Genomic DNA, 17,878 nt, shown 5'->3' on the forward strand with positions numbered 1-17,878 from the left:
GTCACCAGAGGTAGAAATAGAACTCTAGCCCTGGCAACCAGCCCGTGGAGTCTGGTGCCAGTATCGGCGACACTGCTGTGCCTCTCTGCAGGTTAAGTCCTGGGACGTGAAGGTGGCTGTTTACTTACGCATTCCTTTAGCAGAATCTGAGAAATTGATCTGAGTGGGAAGATCAAATCGGGGAGCACTGAGGTGGTTCTGCAGAGGAGACGGGTGGCACTTGAGGAACAAGAAACAGTGTTGTTTTGTATAATTACCTTCCCCACTCAGGTCGCATAAGGTCTGGCAGAAAAGCCTCCTACATAAGATTGACTGAAAGATGTAGTTGTCATGATCGCCGAGCAGGCTGAAGTGACAGAGTAAATGACCTCGCTGGAACAGTGCCGCTCTCCAGGAGCCAGGATGCACAGAAAACCAGAAGAATTTTAGGGTAATTTGAACAATATTTTCAGGGATGGCAGCACAGGTTTCTTTCTTCGCAGCAGGCAGCAGCAGGCAGGGAGTCCTTTTTAGGGCTCTGTTCTTATCACCTAAAACTTCCAAAGCTTAACTGACTGCCAGGATAATTAGCCCCCCTGCATCCTGGAGGTTCTTTTGGATCCACTTCCGATACATTAACGAAAAGAAAGAAAATAATAATTTTCAGGTTGAACAGCCTGGCCCTTGGATTCTGATATATGGCAAATTGCAGCCCAACAGGAAACGAAACCACGTTTCTTTAGGACAATTTTGAAAGAAACCTATTATTTTTTCCCTTATGTTTGAGTGCGTAAAATGGTAATATACATTATAGATTTTAGTATTTACGATGCCTCCAAATGGGGGGTTGGAATCAGAATCACGGCACATTGGTACCGGAACAGATCGACTGCCGCCAAACCAACTTTCTCATTTTATATTAATCACAACCACCACACGCACCTGTGGTGCGTCACGTCTGAATGAAACACCAAGTAGAATGTCCCGTACTTTCAGATTGCCTACTGATCTTAACGCTTGCTCAAGCCTTCAGTCTAGGGTAAATGATTCAAATCCTTTTCGCTTATAATGCTTAAGGAGATTTATGGATCTCAAATCCATGGTATGGTTTCACTGAATACTTACAAGAAATAACAAGGAACCTCTACATCAAAGAAAGGGTTACAGTGTTTTGTCTTATCAACACAAGCCCACATCTATCAGAGGAAAAAAGATGGCTGTTGGCATTTGGTATTTTCGTCAACAAAACCAAGGCATACGGCATAGAGAACAGTACTTCTGAAAGATACCGAAGTCTTCTAATGTATTACTGTATTAATCCAAATTGCACATCAGCTGTACAATTTATGGTCCATCCTCAATACTGAATATTATTTAGTCACCCAAAAAGAGTGAGCTATACCTGTTAGCTTCCCAAGTGAGAAAAACAGGTAGAAGAGATGTTTTTATAATGTAATCTCATATTAATGATTTGAATATGATGATATAAACAGGAAGAACAATATGGAAGAATATGTCACAGGTAATTAAAGTGAATTGCCTAGCTGAGGGTGTGAGTGGGGATGAGAGATAGAAATAAATGTGCAAGGAAGTGGCAATCAAGTAAAGAGAAAAGAAGAAAAACATTTCACCTTAAAACGTGGGCTGTGTGCATTTCAAATTGCACATGCATATAGAAAAGACATATCAAAATGCCATGTTAAAGCATGTCGTCACCCAAGAGAACATAATTATAAACAGGAATACAGTCCTCATACTATATGAGTTTATGGCCATGGATTGGTGGACCTTCCTATCCAAGAATATGAGCAAGTTCCTGAGTTCACACGAGGGAGCAGAATGAGCTGGGCTTTCAGTTTGAACATGAACTTTGCAAGTTCCCAGCTCTGTGATATCAAGTACTGTTCACATTGAAAAATGAAGATAGAATTGTGTATGTTACTGTGAAAATTAAATGAGATCATGCAATGCAATAATTGAAAACTGTAGCAAGTTTTGGGGAAAAATAATTTTTTCCTCCTTTAAATGCCTTTTCTAAGTGATTTCTCTCCTAGCTGTCTTTTAAAACCTAGAAGTTTTAAGTTTGAACACTGCATGACAATTTCACAATGACTCCTATCAAGTATTATGTTATCTTGTACACTCTCTATGTGGTATAGCTGTAGTAGATTGGGGAAATCGACAAGGACCAAATTGATCAGAGAGGCTTCGTGGAGGGAGATTTTGAATGACGTGTGGAATTCTCATGGGAGTAGACATTCCAGGTAAAGTAAAAACCTGAACAAGGGTACTCTTTCTGGAACCATAATTTGTGTTTTCTTCAAAGATTTCATGTTGGAGAAATTAGAGAATGATGTTGGTAATGCAGAGTTATTGTCTAACTTTAGGGAAGTGGCATTGAATTGAAAGGGACTAAAGAGATGATGTTATCAAATTATTAAGTACTCTTTGTTGGTTATGTCTAGCGTGCAGATTGTGGAGTACTTGCTGATAGATTTTTTTTTAAAACACTTTTCCTAATTGTTATATTGTGTATAGATACATTTATATAAATATATTTCTATTGTGTGTAAATATATTTATATACAGTGTAATCAGTCAAGCAACATTTTTTTCACAATTGGGACATTATTATATCCAGTTAATAGCAAATTTTCATGGGGAATTTATCTTATACTTCTTTGGTGTCCATTCTTCTCATTGTTTGAAGCCAACCTTAAAGTATCAAATTCTTTGACTGAATCCTATAATCTTGTCTCATCCCCGTATATTTATCAAGTAAAGAAGAGTTTGTAAATTAATATGACAAAACTTGTGATGCGTTTTAGAGGTTGAGGAAATTGAATCTAAAATCCTAATATTTACCTCACTCACCATCAAACAAGGAAGTGAGTGTTACATGAGGAATAACAGCCAAATGGAAAATAAATCACTACTTTATTAGCAGTTTGGCAAGCTCCTTACAAATCCCCAAAGAAGATCTTTCCTGGAAAAACTGAGGTAAAGCCATATTCTGAGCTCACGTCTACACTGGTAGCCTAATCCTTCTGCCTGCTGTACCTCACCAATTTGAGATTGCTGGGCCATATCTTCCCCTGAACACTCTAACAGTTAGAGACAAGCATCGAGGGCTTTACCTGAGAAAGCCAGTTCGCTGAATGGGCTTCCAGTGTGGAATACCTAAAGCAAAAGGCCAGACTATTCAGAGGGTCCAGACTCTCTTATATCAGTCATATGATCACAAGGCAGCAGAGGGCAGTAACACTGATTCATGAAGCAAAAAGGAGAAAAGGTTCCTGTCCTTAACGAAGAACAAAAGTAGGCACAATGAATGTCCTGAGTTTGGCCTAAACAATTGCAATACAATGTAATGAATATTAAAATAGGATAAGTACTAGAGAAAGTGCTGACACAAAAGTGGAAGTGATTAATTCCTCGCATGAATCCAGGAAGGCTTCATAGACAAGATACGTTCAAGATACATGTAAAGATACATTAGGGATAAATAATGTTTGTCAGAGTAATGATGTTCACAAGGAGGAAATTCTAGGAATTGGGAATTTGGTAACCCATGGTAAGTTTTGGGAAAAAGAAACAGTTTGGTGTGACTAAAGAAATTTTCAGAGGGAAAAAAGTAAAAACTGAAAGGTCTGAAATCTTATTGTTGGAGGAAGACATCAAGAAGACTTGCCATGTGGTTGACCTGCAAGCTGGACATGGGCACTTGGAGGCTCCTCACCCCTTCACTGTCCTTGGAATGTACATCCTGCTTGTCTTCAGTGCTCCAAGAAGATACCCCAACAATGCAGTCTTGAGATTGGAATGTGGCATTGAGACCATCTGGATGGTATATGTGACGGTCTCTATATAAACTTTTTTTAACTTTAATGTTTATTTATTTTTGAGACAGAGAGAGACAGAGCATGAATAGGGGAGGGGAGGGTCAGAGAGAGAGAGACACAGAATCTGAAACAGGCTCCAGGCTCTGAGCTGTCAGCACAGAGCCAGACGCGGGGCTCGAACTCACGGACCACGAGATCATGACCTGAGCCGAAGTTGGCCGCTTAACTGACTGAGCCACCCAGGCGCCACTCTATATAAACTTTTAAGATTTGTTGGGTGGGTGTAAAGATCTACTTATTTGTGGCAACCTAAGACAAATCCCATAAGACAAGTTTTCTTGCTTATTGAACTTGCCTTCTATCAATCTGGAGTGGCCTGCCTCTTTCTTCGGTCTCACCCTGTCCTCCACATATGGGGGCTGTTTCAGAAGCCACCCAGGAGGCTCCTACGGAGGTTTGAACAGTATGCTAAAGAATACAAGCTTTATCGAATGATATCTAAGGGAGGGTTGATAAAAACAAGACACTAGAGTCAAGGTTTGTCCTAATGATATGAATAGTTGGTTATCTCTAAAGATGCTATACATATTTCCATAATATTCCCTATGGTAGCTATAACAAATTATCAAAAATTATCAATAAACTTGCGACAAATTTTCAACAAACTTGGTGGCTTAAAACAATATACATTTATTATCTTACAGTTCTGGAGGTTAGAAGTCCAAAATAGGTCAGCCTGGGCTAAAATAAAGGTATCAGCACATCTACTTCCTTTTAGAGGCTCTAGGGAAGAATCTGTTTCCTTGTCTTTTTCAGCTTCTAGAGGCTGTGAAGTTTCCTTCATTTGTAGACTTCAGAAGTCTTCAAAGCCAGCAACGGCTGGTCAAACCATCTCGGGCTGTGTCACTCTCTCGTGCTCTCCTTTCTCCCTTTCTCATTCACAAGGACGCTTGTGGTGACATTGGGCCCACCTAGATAATCCAGGATGATGTCCCCATGTCAAGGTCAGCTGATGAGTGATCTTAATTCTTCTCTCCATGTAACCTAACATAGTGGCCACAGATTCTGAAGATTAGGGTGTGAGAGTATTGGGAGAGCTATTATTCTGCCTGCCATACATCATTCGTATGTATTGATTGAACAGATTAGTTTTTCAATATCACATGCTTATAACCCTGTTCTATAATGACAATGGTAATAATAGGTCACAGGCTTAGCATATAAGAGATCAGAAGATATAATGAAAATTTATCATGGATTCTCTAAAAATGTGTAGGGACATATTGGCAGGTAGCTCATCTTTCTTGAGAAAATGACTCAGCAAACAGTAGCTGTATTCATTTAGATAACATTTTATTTGTTAGAGCAAGTTTTGACAGACTTCATTTTGAAAGCTGGAGAAATTAAAATCACAACATTTAGTGTGTTGGCATACTTCTACAGGCAGGTGCAGACAATTACATATTTTTGAAATAAAATCCCTGCTTCCACATTTTAATGAGAAGATTTGAGGATAGATAGAAACCATACATTTAAGCAGATATGCTTTAATAGATAGTAGAAAACTGTCAGAAAATATATCCACTGCGAACATTTCTACAGTTCTCAGTGATTCCTTTGTTATAAATAACATTTTAAAATGTGTACTTTTCTGAACAGAAAAAAATGGCAATTCACTTTCTGAATACTTTCATATTTACAATGCCCTTTTAAAAATAGTTAAGTTAAAAGGGAATATTGTCATGTGAACTATAATATTTCCAAAATTAAAAGAAATAAAGAACTCAAATATACTAGCCTAATGAGATCCGATATTATTCACTACACTGAAAGGTTATAGAAGAGAATACTTCAATTTTTATATACACTATTTTTACATTTACAGCCATGAAAAATATTATAGTTTGACACATTTATGTATTTCTGATTAAAGATTTGAAGTTATAATCTATGAAATTAGTATGGAAACAGCACATACCTCCTTATGATGTTAACCCAAAAACCAGAACATAATTGCCTGCCTCTTCATTTGTAAAGTTTTGTGGGTTTTTTTCGAATATTAGGAAAGAAAATAAATATAGAAAAGGTCTAAGTTGTTTTAGTATAAATTTAAGTTCAGGAAAATTCATGCAGTGGTAAGAAGTGTTTATTCAATTATTTCAGCTGTAATTTCTCATTTAATTTACAAAAAAACAAGTTTACTCAAAATACATCTCATTGTTATAATAGCCATTTCCTTTTTACTGCTTTACATTCTGCCCCTTCATTCTCTCATATTCCACTTTCTGTAACAGAGCTCATTACTAAGGTGATAGGGGACTAGTTTCAAAGGCAACATGAGTCACAAAAATATCAATCCAGTGGTTTCCTTCAGGACATTCATATATTTCTTGTGTTAGAAAGAAAGTCTTTCCTTGGGCGCAGTGATATCACTCCTGAGAAACCAATTACTTTTCAAATATTTGCAATACTATTTTGACATAACTAACTATGTCATGTGGGAAAGCAAACTATAGCTATATGGTACATAATTATGGTATCTTATCTACAGTTTCTACACTGTAAACAGAAAAATGGATTTAAAATACTTATCTAGTAATTAATAATTAGATCATTGATTCAAGTCATTTTTATACATTGGCCATCCACAGCTTGGTTTTCTTATGTAGAGCAAAAATTATCCACAGTTCTCTATTTTTACCTTAAACATCCAAAACAACAAGGGACATTTTTGAACAATCTATAATATTCTTCTTGGATCTAAAAAGAAGAAAAAAAAAGAAATGTTAAACGTAATTGCAATGGTCACATCAAATTATTTTCAAATCACATTAAATTGTTATATTTCGTTTTCTAAAGTATGATTTTCTCATTATCTGTCAGAATATGCTTAAATTAATATAAGCTATGTTTACATTCCTAAGAGCAAGTTTTTTTTAAAGCATATTTCCATACGAACAGATAGATGTTCCAATTATTTTGATACTAAAATGTACTGCATTAGGCAATAAAGACAGCACAAATCCATGAGAATAAGAATTTTTATCAATTTGGTAGCCGATGCTACATGAATATGCTATAGGGTTGAGCGCAATTATAATAAAAGAAACTGCTTACTTTTCTAGATAAGACACACAGGAATAAGAAGATGAACATCCCCTGGAAAGCATTGCTGACGGTGAAGAGGTAAGCTGTTACCACTGATGCGTGCACGACATGGAGAACCCCGAAGATCCAGGTGGTGCCAAGAAGGAACAGGAGAGCAAGGGCTCCTCTGGCACAAGACCTGTAACACATTTGAAATGTTTCGGTTAAGAAAATGACATAGACTCAACACATCCCTAAACTCCTCAAATTATGTGGGAAATGGCTTTTTGGTACAATTAAGAAATCTGCAAAGACCAATAAGGATTTTGAAACTGATACATCATGCTAGTTACGTGGGACAGCCTTTAGGGTATGTTACTGCACCATGACAGGGATGCACTTCCAAAATGAAGGCAACGCTATTAAAATATGGTATTTTTCAAGGAATTTCCTTAATCTTTAAAAAAAATTTTTTTTAAAGTTTACTTATTTTAGAGAGAGAGAGAAAGAGAAGGGGAGGGGCAGAGAGAGAAGAAGACACAGAATGTGTAGCAGGCTCCAGGCTCTGAGCTGTCAGCACAGAGCCCGAGGCAGGGCTCGAACTCAAGAACTGTGAGATCATGACCTGAGCTGAAGTTGGCCACTTAACCGACAGAGCCACCCAAGCGTCCTGGAATTCCCTTAATCTTAAAATATTTTTATCTAGTATACTGCAGTGTATGTGCTTTGATTTCAAATCAAATGTTGTAATAATTCCTGAAGGTAAGACATCTATCTGTTAGGGAGCATTTTCCCTAAGAAACCTTGCAAAGTATACCGGGTGGACTTGGGTGAGTACATGTGCATGACATCAAAGGAAGGTTCTGCTTTCCTTTCAGGTTTAGTAAAGAAGAAAGCATAAAATATAAAACTAGATTCTTTTTTCTGCTGTTACAATACAGTTGCCTCAAAATAAATTCGTGTCAGAATACCGCTTTCTTAAAAATTAGAAAAAAATACATGCACATACTCTTACATATTTTCAACTTACTGCCTATGACTTCTGGTAAAACAACATTCAATCCTGCTCACTGAGGACATTGCTTTGAAAATGAGGCAATTAATGATTATTTTCTTATTCATTCTTTGTCCAATCATTCTCTCCTGCAGAAGATGTTTTAGCAGTATACCTCAGAAAATGAGTCATTTTCAACTTTATTAAAACCAGCACACTACATGAAGCTATGAATGGTGAGGAGTAAAAGAAAGTAATCGATCAAACGTTTGCTAAATCCTAACTATAAATCTTGTGTAAGGTATTGAAACTACAGGAGTGTTTCCAAGCAACACAAACGTTAGTCGTTTCTAATGTTCCCTATAGTACACTTCAGTTTTTCCTGAACAAACCATTTTCGAGGTCTCAATAAATCAGTTTTAAAGAGAGGGTTGAAGGAAAAATCATGGCAGCATGCAAACTAGGAGTCACAAGAAAGAAACACAGTTACTAAGCTCTGAGGAATGTTTTCCAAAGAAAATCGCTAAGGCCAATTTTTGCCTTAAAACACAGCCATCATCTTTTCTTTCAAAGGGGATTATGTTAGAAAAGATGGCTTTACTTACCATTTAATCTGTGGTGATTATAGTCTTATTAAACATATTTAAAATGCTATTTGACAATAAGTTTTTTTAATATGGCAGAAGAAAGTTATAAAAAAAAATTTTACAAAAGCCTTTCCAAGAGTTATTTGTGCCTTAAGGTACTCAATCTTTTAACTACTAAAGAAATAGAGTGAAAGAGACATTTACCTTATGTTCTCATAGCAACTAACTTCTGGTTTCAACCCTGCAGTGTGACGAAAAACTTTGTATATGATAAATCCAAAAGCCAAGAGATTAACCTGAGAAAATAAATGAATTTCAAAGAAAAGACCGTTTTCATAGTAAATTAGATACATATAAAGGGAATAAATAAATAGTAAAGATTTCAAATAAGATGGAAACTAGAAAATCTTAGAACTTTTATGTATATTACAAAGTACAAGCCTTCTGGTAGAAACAGATCTGGGGTTGATCTTTATAATATCACTGAAAATTGTTGGTACAAATGGTAATACAATTTGCCAGACTGTATTAAAAACAACCTGTTCAAGAAACTTCTTCAGATGTATGATCACATCTACAGATTGATGATTATCAGCTGCTGCCAATAATAAGATTAATATGCACATTAAGTAAAATTTTGGTTTGAAAAACTTTGTGAACATTTGAGAAATCAAATTTTTCTTCATTCAATTGTGTGCTGTTTCTTCGATGAGAAGTGTTAGTGATAATTCTGTCAGCTTTTAAAAATTTAAACTGGAAAAAGAGATCAGAGGGATTAGAAAACCCAACAAAACATCTTCAAACACCTAGAAAATGTTTGAATGTACTTTCTTTTGTATGGTTCATCTAGCAATGTCGCCTAATATTTACGCTGAAATTTCCTTCCCTTAGATTTAACCTCAGAATCTTTCAAAATATCAATCAATGAAAGAAATGTTTCTGAAGGCATATACATTTTATTAAAAAGCATTTATCATTCTATTACTTATATTTCCTATTATGGGCTAAGTAGAATACAGACAATTTTTACTCCTTTTAAAGTGACTGCTTATGAAAAGTTTCCTCTTTCCCATATTTTTGGAAACCTTTAGGTCATATTTGTGGTCCCAGAAGACTAAATTAAGGGTACCTTTTAGTGTATGTCCACTTTAATATGAGAATACTAACAATTAAAAATATTAAATATTATAAAAATAATTTATAGCTTAATCATTTATTGAATACATTTTATTAATCCAAACATTTTTTCAAAAGCCATTTTGTAAAAATAGCAAAATGCAGTATTTTAATCTAATTCTTATACTAGTATTTCAAGAGGTTATAGCTATGGAAAAAATTGGCTTTTTTCCCCTATATTCTAAGAAGTTTTGTGTAACTTCTCAAAATTTACTAATTACTATTATAAATAGCAGTATGAAATAATGGGTCAGATAATTTCATATAGTCACTTCTCCATGGAGAAGTCCTTGAGAGAAAATCTTAGAGGAATGAGGGTCTATTCTGTTCTTTCTGCTTCCAAATGTCTATTACTTCTAATTATATTATTAATTAATTCTAATTACAATAATTCTTTGATACAAAGAAAAGAATTCAGCAACTGTAGAGGGGGAGAGGTAGCATATTAAAATTGATTGATTGATAGTTTCACCCTATCTTAGCTCAAATAACTAACTGAAATGATAATTTAATAATATTTAAGTTTGTAAAGAGACTATACTTATGAAGGAGGGATGCATCATATTTTCTAGGGTTTTATAGCTATAGCTTCTTTAAGTAAATTTGGAAACAACTGTATTTAATTCTATAATTATATGCATATATTTTTAAATAATAAAAAGTATTATAATTCAGCTAGTATAAATAATATATGTCAAACCACTGTTGGTTTGAGTATTTTTGAAGAATTTTTATGAAGTATTTATATTGAATATGTCATCTCAGCAAAGAGTTGTGAGATAGCTTTAACAAAAAAATTGTTTTCTAGTTGCATACATTTTCCATGTGACTAATTTGTAATATTAACTAAAGTTTCTTAAACTGTTTTCAATAAAACAGGCTTGAAAAATAGTTGCTCATACTGCTATGTCTTCTCAGAAGTACGTATATATTTGAAATGTTGTTCCACATCATTTTATAAGTATGTAAACTTATTCCCTATGGGTGATCCAGTTCTGGAAAGTACATTTTTGTGTCCAATAGGGAGAATGTTTACATACTTATAAAAACCAGGTGTTGCTGGACAAGCAGGAGACTAATTCCTATTCCATATTTTTATACTTTACCAATTATAAGAGAACACAGATTAAAATATATTTATCAAATGGTGTTACAGTTTTACGTAATGAATAAAATCACAAACATGTTGATTATATTATCCACATTCATTGGTACTAATTCAAATATATGAAGCTTTTTACATGTATTCTAAACATTTTATAAAGGGCTCAAGTCTCTGGGATAGTGGTGAGAGGTGGGTATATTAATGAACAAAACAGACATTGTCCTTTGTTCTCATAAATGTATTAAGACAATTCTATAGTAAATTATCACATAAATACTTATAAATCTACAAACTGGGATAAATGCTATCAAGTGACAAATTTGGGTTATTAGGAGAGACAAAACGAGGGTGGATTAAGATAAAGGTTCAGGAAGTACTTCTTTTAGGATTTAGTATTTAAACCAAAACTTAATAAGTTATAATGCATTAGCAGATCAAAGAACCCATGAGGCTTGAGAGAGTTGAGGATACGGTATACGCTGAAGGAATTAGCAAAGGGGACTGGGGTGTAGTAAATAAAGGGAAGGGTAGTATGAAAAGAGGTGAGTGAAGTAGACAAAGCTGAATATTAGATTTTGTGTTAAATGCGAAGGATTTTAATTTATTCTTCCACTTCCCTTAAAAGAACACTTTTAAGCCTTTTCCTTAAGAAACTTACAGTATAATGGAAGAGATGACCAGTCAATCGATAGGTACAACACTATTCAGTAAGTGCCCAGTGACTGTTTGCATAGTAGTGTAAAAGAACACAGGTAATGGCACACTAACAAACAATTTCTAAGCCAATCTTGAATGACCAGTGAAGCCAAAGGAGGCAACGCAGAAAAAATAAGAGATTACTCAGTGTCTCAGTCATCAGATCTATCTATGCACACTCATTTCCTGGGTTATCAGACCCAATGGCTCAAAATATTATCCTTTTTTTGTTAATGTTTATTTATTTTGAAGGAGACAGAGTGTGAGTGGGGCAGGAGGCAGAGAGAGAGAGAGGGAGAGAGAGAATCCCAAGCAGGCTCTGTGCTGTCAGAGCCTGATGTGGGGCTCTGTCTCACGGTTAGTGAGATCATGACCTGAGCCGAGATCAAGAGTTGGATGCTTGACTCACTGAGCCACCCAGGTGCCCCTCAAAATATTATCCTTAACGTCCTACCCAACTGCTTCAGTAGGTCTAGTAGGCATCAGGAGTTGAACATGTCAAAAACCAAGCTGCCTTTCTTCCCCCGAAGAACCTAGTTTTGCTTCAATCTCCTCACCTCAAAAAAAAAAGTTACCTCATCCTTCTAGAAGATCAGTCTTCTTCATCAGCAAACCCTTCTCCTCTACCTTTACAACATATTCAGAATATGACTACCACTTACTGTCTTTGCAGTGCCTCTCCTGGGAGAGGCCACACTGTGCCTCATCTGGACTATTGCAAAAGCCCCCTAATTGGTCTCCCAGCTTCTGTCTTTGCCTTCTATTCTCACATTACAGCAGTCAGACTGATCCCTTTAAAATGTAAGTCAGACCATGTCTCTATTTAGAATCTTCTGATGGCTTCTCATCTCACTCAGAGTTAGATCTAAGGAGTTCACAATGGCCTCTAGATTTGTCTCACTATACCTCTTCTCTCACGTCCTACATCTTTATCCTTTGATCTCGTCACTACATTCACATTGGATTCTCTGTCCTTCCTCCAGCCCACCAGCGTGCCCTAGGGTGGTTGTATTTGCTGGGCTTTCAGGAATTGCCAGGGCAAATTTCTTCACCACTCCTGTTTAAATGCCACCTTGTTACATACTGCCTCCCAGTGTATGTTTATTGAAAACTGAAACCCAAATGATAAAATCAGGCTTGAGTTCAATTCGATGGCAGTGTAAACCGTGACAGTACTCTCTACTGTTCTGGACAATGAAAATTCTGTATGCAAACACGTTCTTCCCTTGCCTTAGTCATTAGAGCACTGACAAAATTCTTGACCAAACTTCAGTGAGCCTCCTCTGAGCTCTCTTCTCAACTAGGCCTCAGCATTTGGCTTCAGTGTTCACCTTTGCAGAGTTCAGTTTTATCAAGAACCCTGCTAAGTCAGCTTAGAGAGAATCCTACCACCCCTGATATCTGGTCACTCTCAATATCTAATTAAATTCCTCACCACCCCCAACCTTGGTATCTGATCACACTGGCCTGCCTTTTAGCAAGAGTCCTGTTAAGTAAATTTAGCAAGAATTCTCCCTACCTTTGCTATCTGCTCTTAGTAATTTCCCACGCATCTCCTTTCCCCAACACACAACCTGATCCTTGGCTATAAATCTCCAGCTATATTTATTGTATTCAGAATTGAGCTGACTCTCTCTCCCCTATTGCAATAGTTTTGACACCTATCACAGTAGTCCTGAAAAAGTCTTCCTTACCAAATATAAGAATAGGTTTTTTTCCTTAACAAAACTCAGAGACAAATCCACCATCATATTATAATATTCAGCAAATTTGGGGTAACGAAAAACTTACATTTGCTGCTTTTACACTGCCTGCATTCTCTCTTAATCCATAAATATATAAGCTACTTTAGATCCATGTTTAAATAGAGTGAAAAAACCATAACTAAAGAATCAGTATCACCCAAAGGCACATGACTTTATTTACTTAGAGGTGGAAATTAAGTTGAAACTCTGCATTCTACATGGCAAGGAAAAATATTTTCAGGAGGGAATGTTTTATGAAATAAGTACAAATAGTCTGAGAAGATAAAAACAAAAGCCCAAACCAAGATTATATAGAATTAAAAGTTATTTCTGATCATGAGGAATGGTTTGCAATTATTCGAGAAGTAACAACTTTGAGGCTAGATAAATAACTGCATTTTAGGTTAAATAATTGGAAAGGTGCTACTAGCACTGTGTTTATGGGCAATTCTGGCTCCATGATAACGGACTTGAATACTTGAGCGATTCTCTAAAATACGAAGAACATCATTAATATGAACCTTAATTAAGAAAATGGTGCCTTTCAAATGATTCACACTCTTGATCATTAATGTTTACCAACATGTGCTGATTTTATCAGCTGTGGTTCCCTTTTTATTTATCACTAAATATGAGTTCCACGAAAGCACAGGGGCTAATTAATGACCTACAATTGAACAGAGTCATTCATCATCCTTTTTGTTTCAATTAAAAAAAAAAACAGTTTTAGCTTGTCAATTAGGAGTCCTTAATACTTTTCTGGGAATAATAAGCAAGACAAGCACGTTAGGTGGCAAACAAGAACTCTGAAATTCATTGCCGCACTTGAGAATATAGAGAGAATGAAAATAGCTGCGAAAAAAAAAAATCACTCAAAATCATGAAAACTTAACCCTTGAGAGAAAGCAGTATTTTAAATTTAAAGTTATTCCCCTAGCTTCATCTTAAGGAATATTTATCTATACGGAGATCTATTTCTTACCTTTGTTGATATATGCAGTGGCTTCAAAGCCCGGCACACATGCTCTGATGTTTGATGGAGTGCATTAAAAATGTTTAAGTACCTTATTTTTTTTTAAACAAAAATTTACATAGATAAGCTGGGGAGAGAGCATGAGCTAATTCTGAAAGATTTAGACCTACAGGTACATTCAACCCAAGGGCTTCAAATTCAGACTTCAAAATGAAGCATCCCAATCAGTCATTTTTCTTTTCTTAGTCTTTTTCTCAATAATTGATGAAGCCATCTATATGCTGATGTCAGATCTCACCAAAAAGAATGAGAAAATTTCTCTTACAGCACTTTTAGACCTATGCTTTAATTTTTCATATACATCAAATGGAATCTGGTTCATTTAAGAATGTGTCATGATTACAACTGCTATGTCCTTTCAAATAGTTTTATTACCTTTAAATTAACTGGCCTAGTTAATCTGCTTCTGCCATGGACAAAGGGTAGGTTTCTACTAGCCTACCGAGAGGGCACTAAAAGCAAAAACAAAACTCACAAAAAACAATGACTCATTTTCAGTCCCTAGATCACTGCCGAGATGGCTCAGTAGTTTGCAGTTGAAGCTTTAAAATGAGAAGATATCATCTCTTAACTAAAAACAAATTTACTAGCTACACTGGAATCAAGTAGTCGGAGTTTTGTCTTCATTCTGATTTTATTTCTTAATTGGAATCACCCCTTACTTACTTACTATGCTAATTACAGAGTATCAGAAAAAATTAGAATATGTGATAAGCAAAAAATGTACCCCTCTTCTGAGAAAATGGGCACAGCTAATGTCTGGAACCTGTGAATACAGCAGAAAGGATTGTGCAGATAGAATAAAGTTATGGGCTTTAAGTTATCCTGAATTATCCTGTTGGTTCCAATGTAAGCACGTGAGCCCTTAGAAATGAAAGAGGAAGGCAGAAGGGATTTAGCAGCGAGGTGCTACGGAAGAGAGGAAGAGAGGCAGGAGAGAGGAGGCAGAAGTGGAGGTCAGAGAAAACTGAAGACAAAGGAGGTCGTCAGTCAGGAAATGTGGGAGGCCCCTACAAATTGAGACTGACCTCTGTCCCATAGCCAGCAAAGAAATCAATTGCATGAAACTGAATCTGGCCAACAACCTGAAGAAGCGTGGAAACAAATTCTTCCCCCAGAGCCTCTAGAATGGCTGAGGCCTTAATTTTAGCCCGAGTGGGACTCTCAGCAGAAGAAACAGCTGAGCCATGCTGTACCCAGACTTTTGACCTCCAGAACTGTGAAACAGTAGATTTGTTGTTTTGCCACTAAATTTGTGGTAATTTGTTTTGACAACAACAGAAATCTATGCAAGGTAAAAGACATGTAAATATAAAATATAAATTACATATATACATATATGAAATACCCTAGAAATACTGTGTTTCCTATATTTTAAATAAAAATTTAAAATCCAGTTTAAAAAAATACGAACTTATCAATAACTCGTATTTATTATTGATGTTCTAGATATGTGATGAATAATCAATTAGACAAAAACTTATTTGTGGATTCTGTTTCTACGTTTCTTAGAAGATCAACACAAATTATAACTAGTACACAATTTCCTTTTCAGTAAGTCAGAAATACAGTTTATACCTTCAAGTCCCTGTCACATTTTCTTCTGTATAACACACACTTTGATAAGCCCTTCTCATAGGGTTGTCTCATTAGTAAATAAAAGGACAAGATGCCTGTTAAATTTGAATTGCAGTTAGATGACAAAAACTTTTTTAGTATAAGTATCTCCCATACAATATTTGGGGCATGCTTAAAAAATAACTTGTTGTTTATCTGAAATTCCAATTAATTGGGCACCCTGTGTTTTGTACGGCCACCACAACTCCATAGCTTTAAAATTATTTTCACATCTGATCTTTTTTCTAACCTGACGACACTAGCTTCTTAGTAGAAACCCCCAAGGACATCACCCTCTCCACATATGACAGCTTGAAAAGAGATCTCAAAGGAAGAGGGGGTAAATTTTCAGATGCTGCAACTGTTGTGGAACCAGAATATGTGTGTATGTGCGGAGACTGATAAAATATATAGTATACAGTGGACGAAAGCACATACAAAAGGTTTGAGCCCAGTAAAGAACACACCCTGGCCAGGCAGGACTTCCCACTAGAAATCCCTTGATGTACACGGTGACAGTTATGCTGAGAAGTGATGGATTAGGCTGACACCTGTTAACAAACTTGTGTTAAGGAAATAATGGCTAGAAATAAATTTTCTAAAGCTTAGATGTAAAATTGCATTAGTACGAATTTAGTGAAAACTTGGGGCGCCTGGGTGGCTCAGTTGGTTATGCATCTGACTTCGGCCTAGGTCATGATCTTGTGGTTCATGAGTTTGAGCCCTGTGTTAGGCTCTGTGCTGACAGCTCAGAGCCTGGATCCTGCTTCAGATTCTATGTCTTCCTCTCTCTCCCTCTGCCCCTCCCCTGCTTGTTCTCTCTCTCTCTCTCTCTCTCTCTCTCAAAAATAAATAAACATTAAAAAAATTCAAATTTGGTGAAAACTCACAGAAATTATGATGGTACAGTATTTGAAACAGTTGAAGCAATCTGAAAACATACTAAACACTTTTAAACAGGTTCTAAGTATTATAAGAGGAGAATATCCTTCACAGAACATCTGAGATATTAACAGTATTCATGGCATAAATACCCTGAGGTTTATTCTTCAGAAGATAGCAATGCTCTCCCACCAAGCATGGGCTGCTGGGATTTACAATTGGGTGAACAGTTGTTCTGGGATAAAAAGCATTTTGCAGGTAGTTATAAATTGCTGTAACATTGAAACTTGGGTCCATAACAAAAACAATATTTATGAGCATTTTCTGTGTGCTAGACATTATTGTTAGTGCTATTTTTAATTCATTTCACCCTCACGCCAACTTCTATGGGGGTAATTCTTAATATTCTTAATATTATCACTATCATTACATTTATTTCACAATTAGGGCAACAGAGGCACAGAGAGGTTAAATAATGTGCCCAAGGTGACACAAGTAGGAAGTACCAGGGCAAAGATTCATACCTAGTAGACAGGGTAGGGAAGATAATGCCCTGAAGCTCTTTACAAAACTACCAAACCACAGATGAAGGGCCAGTAAAGAAAAATTAAATTGGCATTGAAAATTTCACAAACGTAAATGTTTAGACATGTATTATATTAGCTGCTAATAGTTACTTAATTTTAAAAATGGTCAAAAGTAGAAGAGTGAAACAGCAATGAGTAGTGACATGGTCAGCTGTCTGGCATTAGTATTCATTGAACTTAGTCAAGACATCAGTGGTGAAGGTCTTGTAAACATGAGTAGGATTTAGTGTGTTATGCCAGTGATCCCCTAGTGGAGACGCCTGCCTTCACTGTTCTCTGTGATCAAAGAATCCAGGAATGTGATAGTCTTCAAATGTGGTCCATGTTGGTGGTCAAGTAGAATGCCTTAAAATAATCTACTGGGACATAGGAGAAACACATTAGAATTCCCGTTGATACTTTTCCAAGGAAAATAAAGGTTTATTATTATTATTTTTCAATGTTTATTTATTATTTTTGAAAGAGAGAGTAGGGGAGGGGCAGAGAGAGAGACAGAGAATCTGAAGCAGGCTCCAGGCTCTGAGCTGTCAGCACAGAGCCCGATCCCA

The 17,878-nt window shown here is 36.1% G+C and overlaps 1 protein-coding gene across 2 annotated transcripts in view; it reads right to left on the reverse strand.

Moving 5' to 3' along the window:
* Positions 1 to 5,157: 5,157 nt before the first annotated feature.
* Positions 5,158 to 17,878, reverse strand: part of ADGRL4 (adhesion G protein-coupled receptor L4) — a 109,035-nt gene continuing 96,314 nt past the window's right edge. For both annotated transcript variants that reach the window (XM_043575373.1, XM_043575374.1), the window contains 3 exons: positions 8,694 to 8,785; positions 6,939 to 7,107; positions 5,158 to 6,581 (listed from right to left, as the gene is read on the reverse strand). In XM_043575373.1, coding sequence (XP_043431308.1) covers positions 6,519 to 6,581; positions 6,939 to 7,107; positions 8,694 to 8,785 — 324 coding nt within the window. In that variant the 3' untranslated portion in view covers positions 5,158 to 6,518. The remainder of the gene's footprint in view (positions 6,582 to 6,938; positions 7,108 to 8,693; positions 8,786 to 17,878) is intronic.

The sequence above is a fragment of the Prionailurus bengalensis genome, chromosome C1 (genome assembly GCF_016509475.1).
Source record: "Prionailurus bengalensis isolate Pbe53 chromosome C1, Fcat_Pben_1.1_paternal_pri, whole genome shotgun sequence".
Lineage (NCBI taxonomy): Eukaryota > Metazoa > Chordata > Mammalia > Carnivora > Felidae > Prionailurus > Prionailurus bengalensis.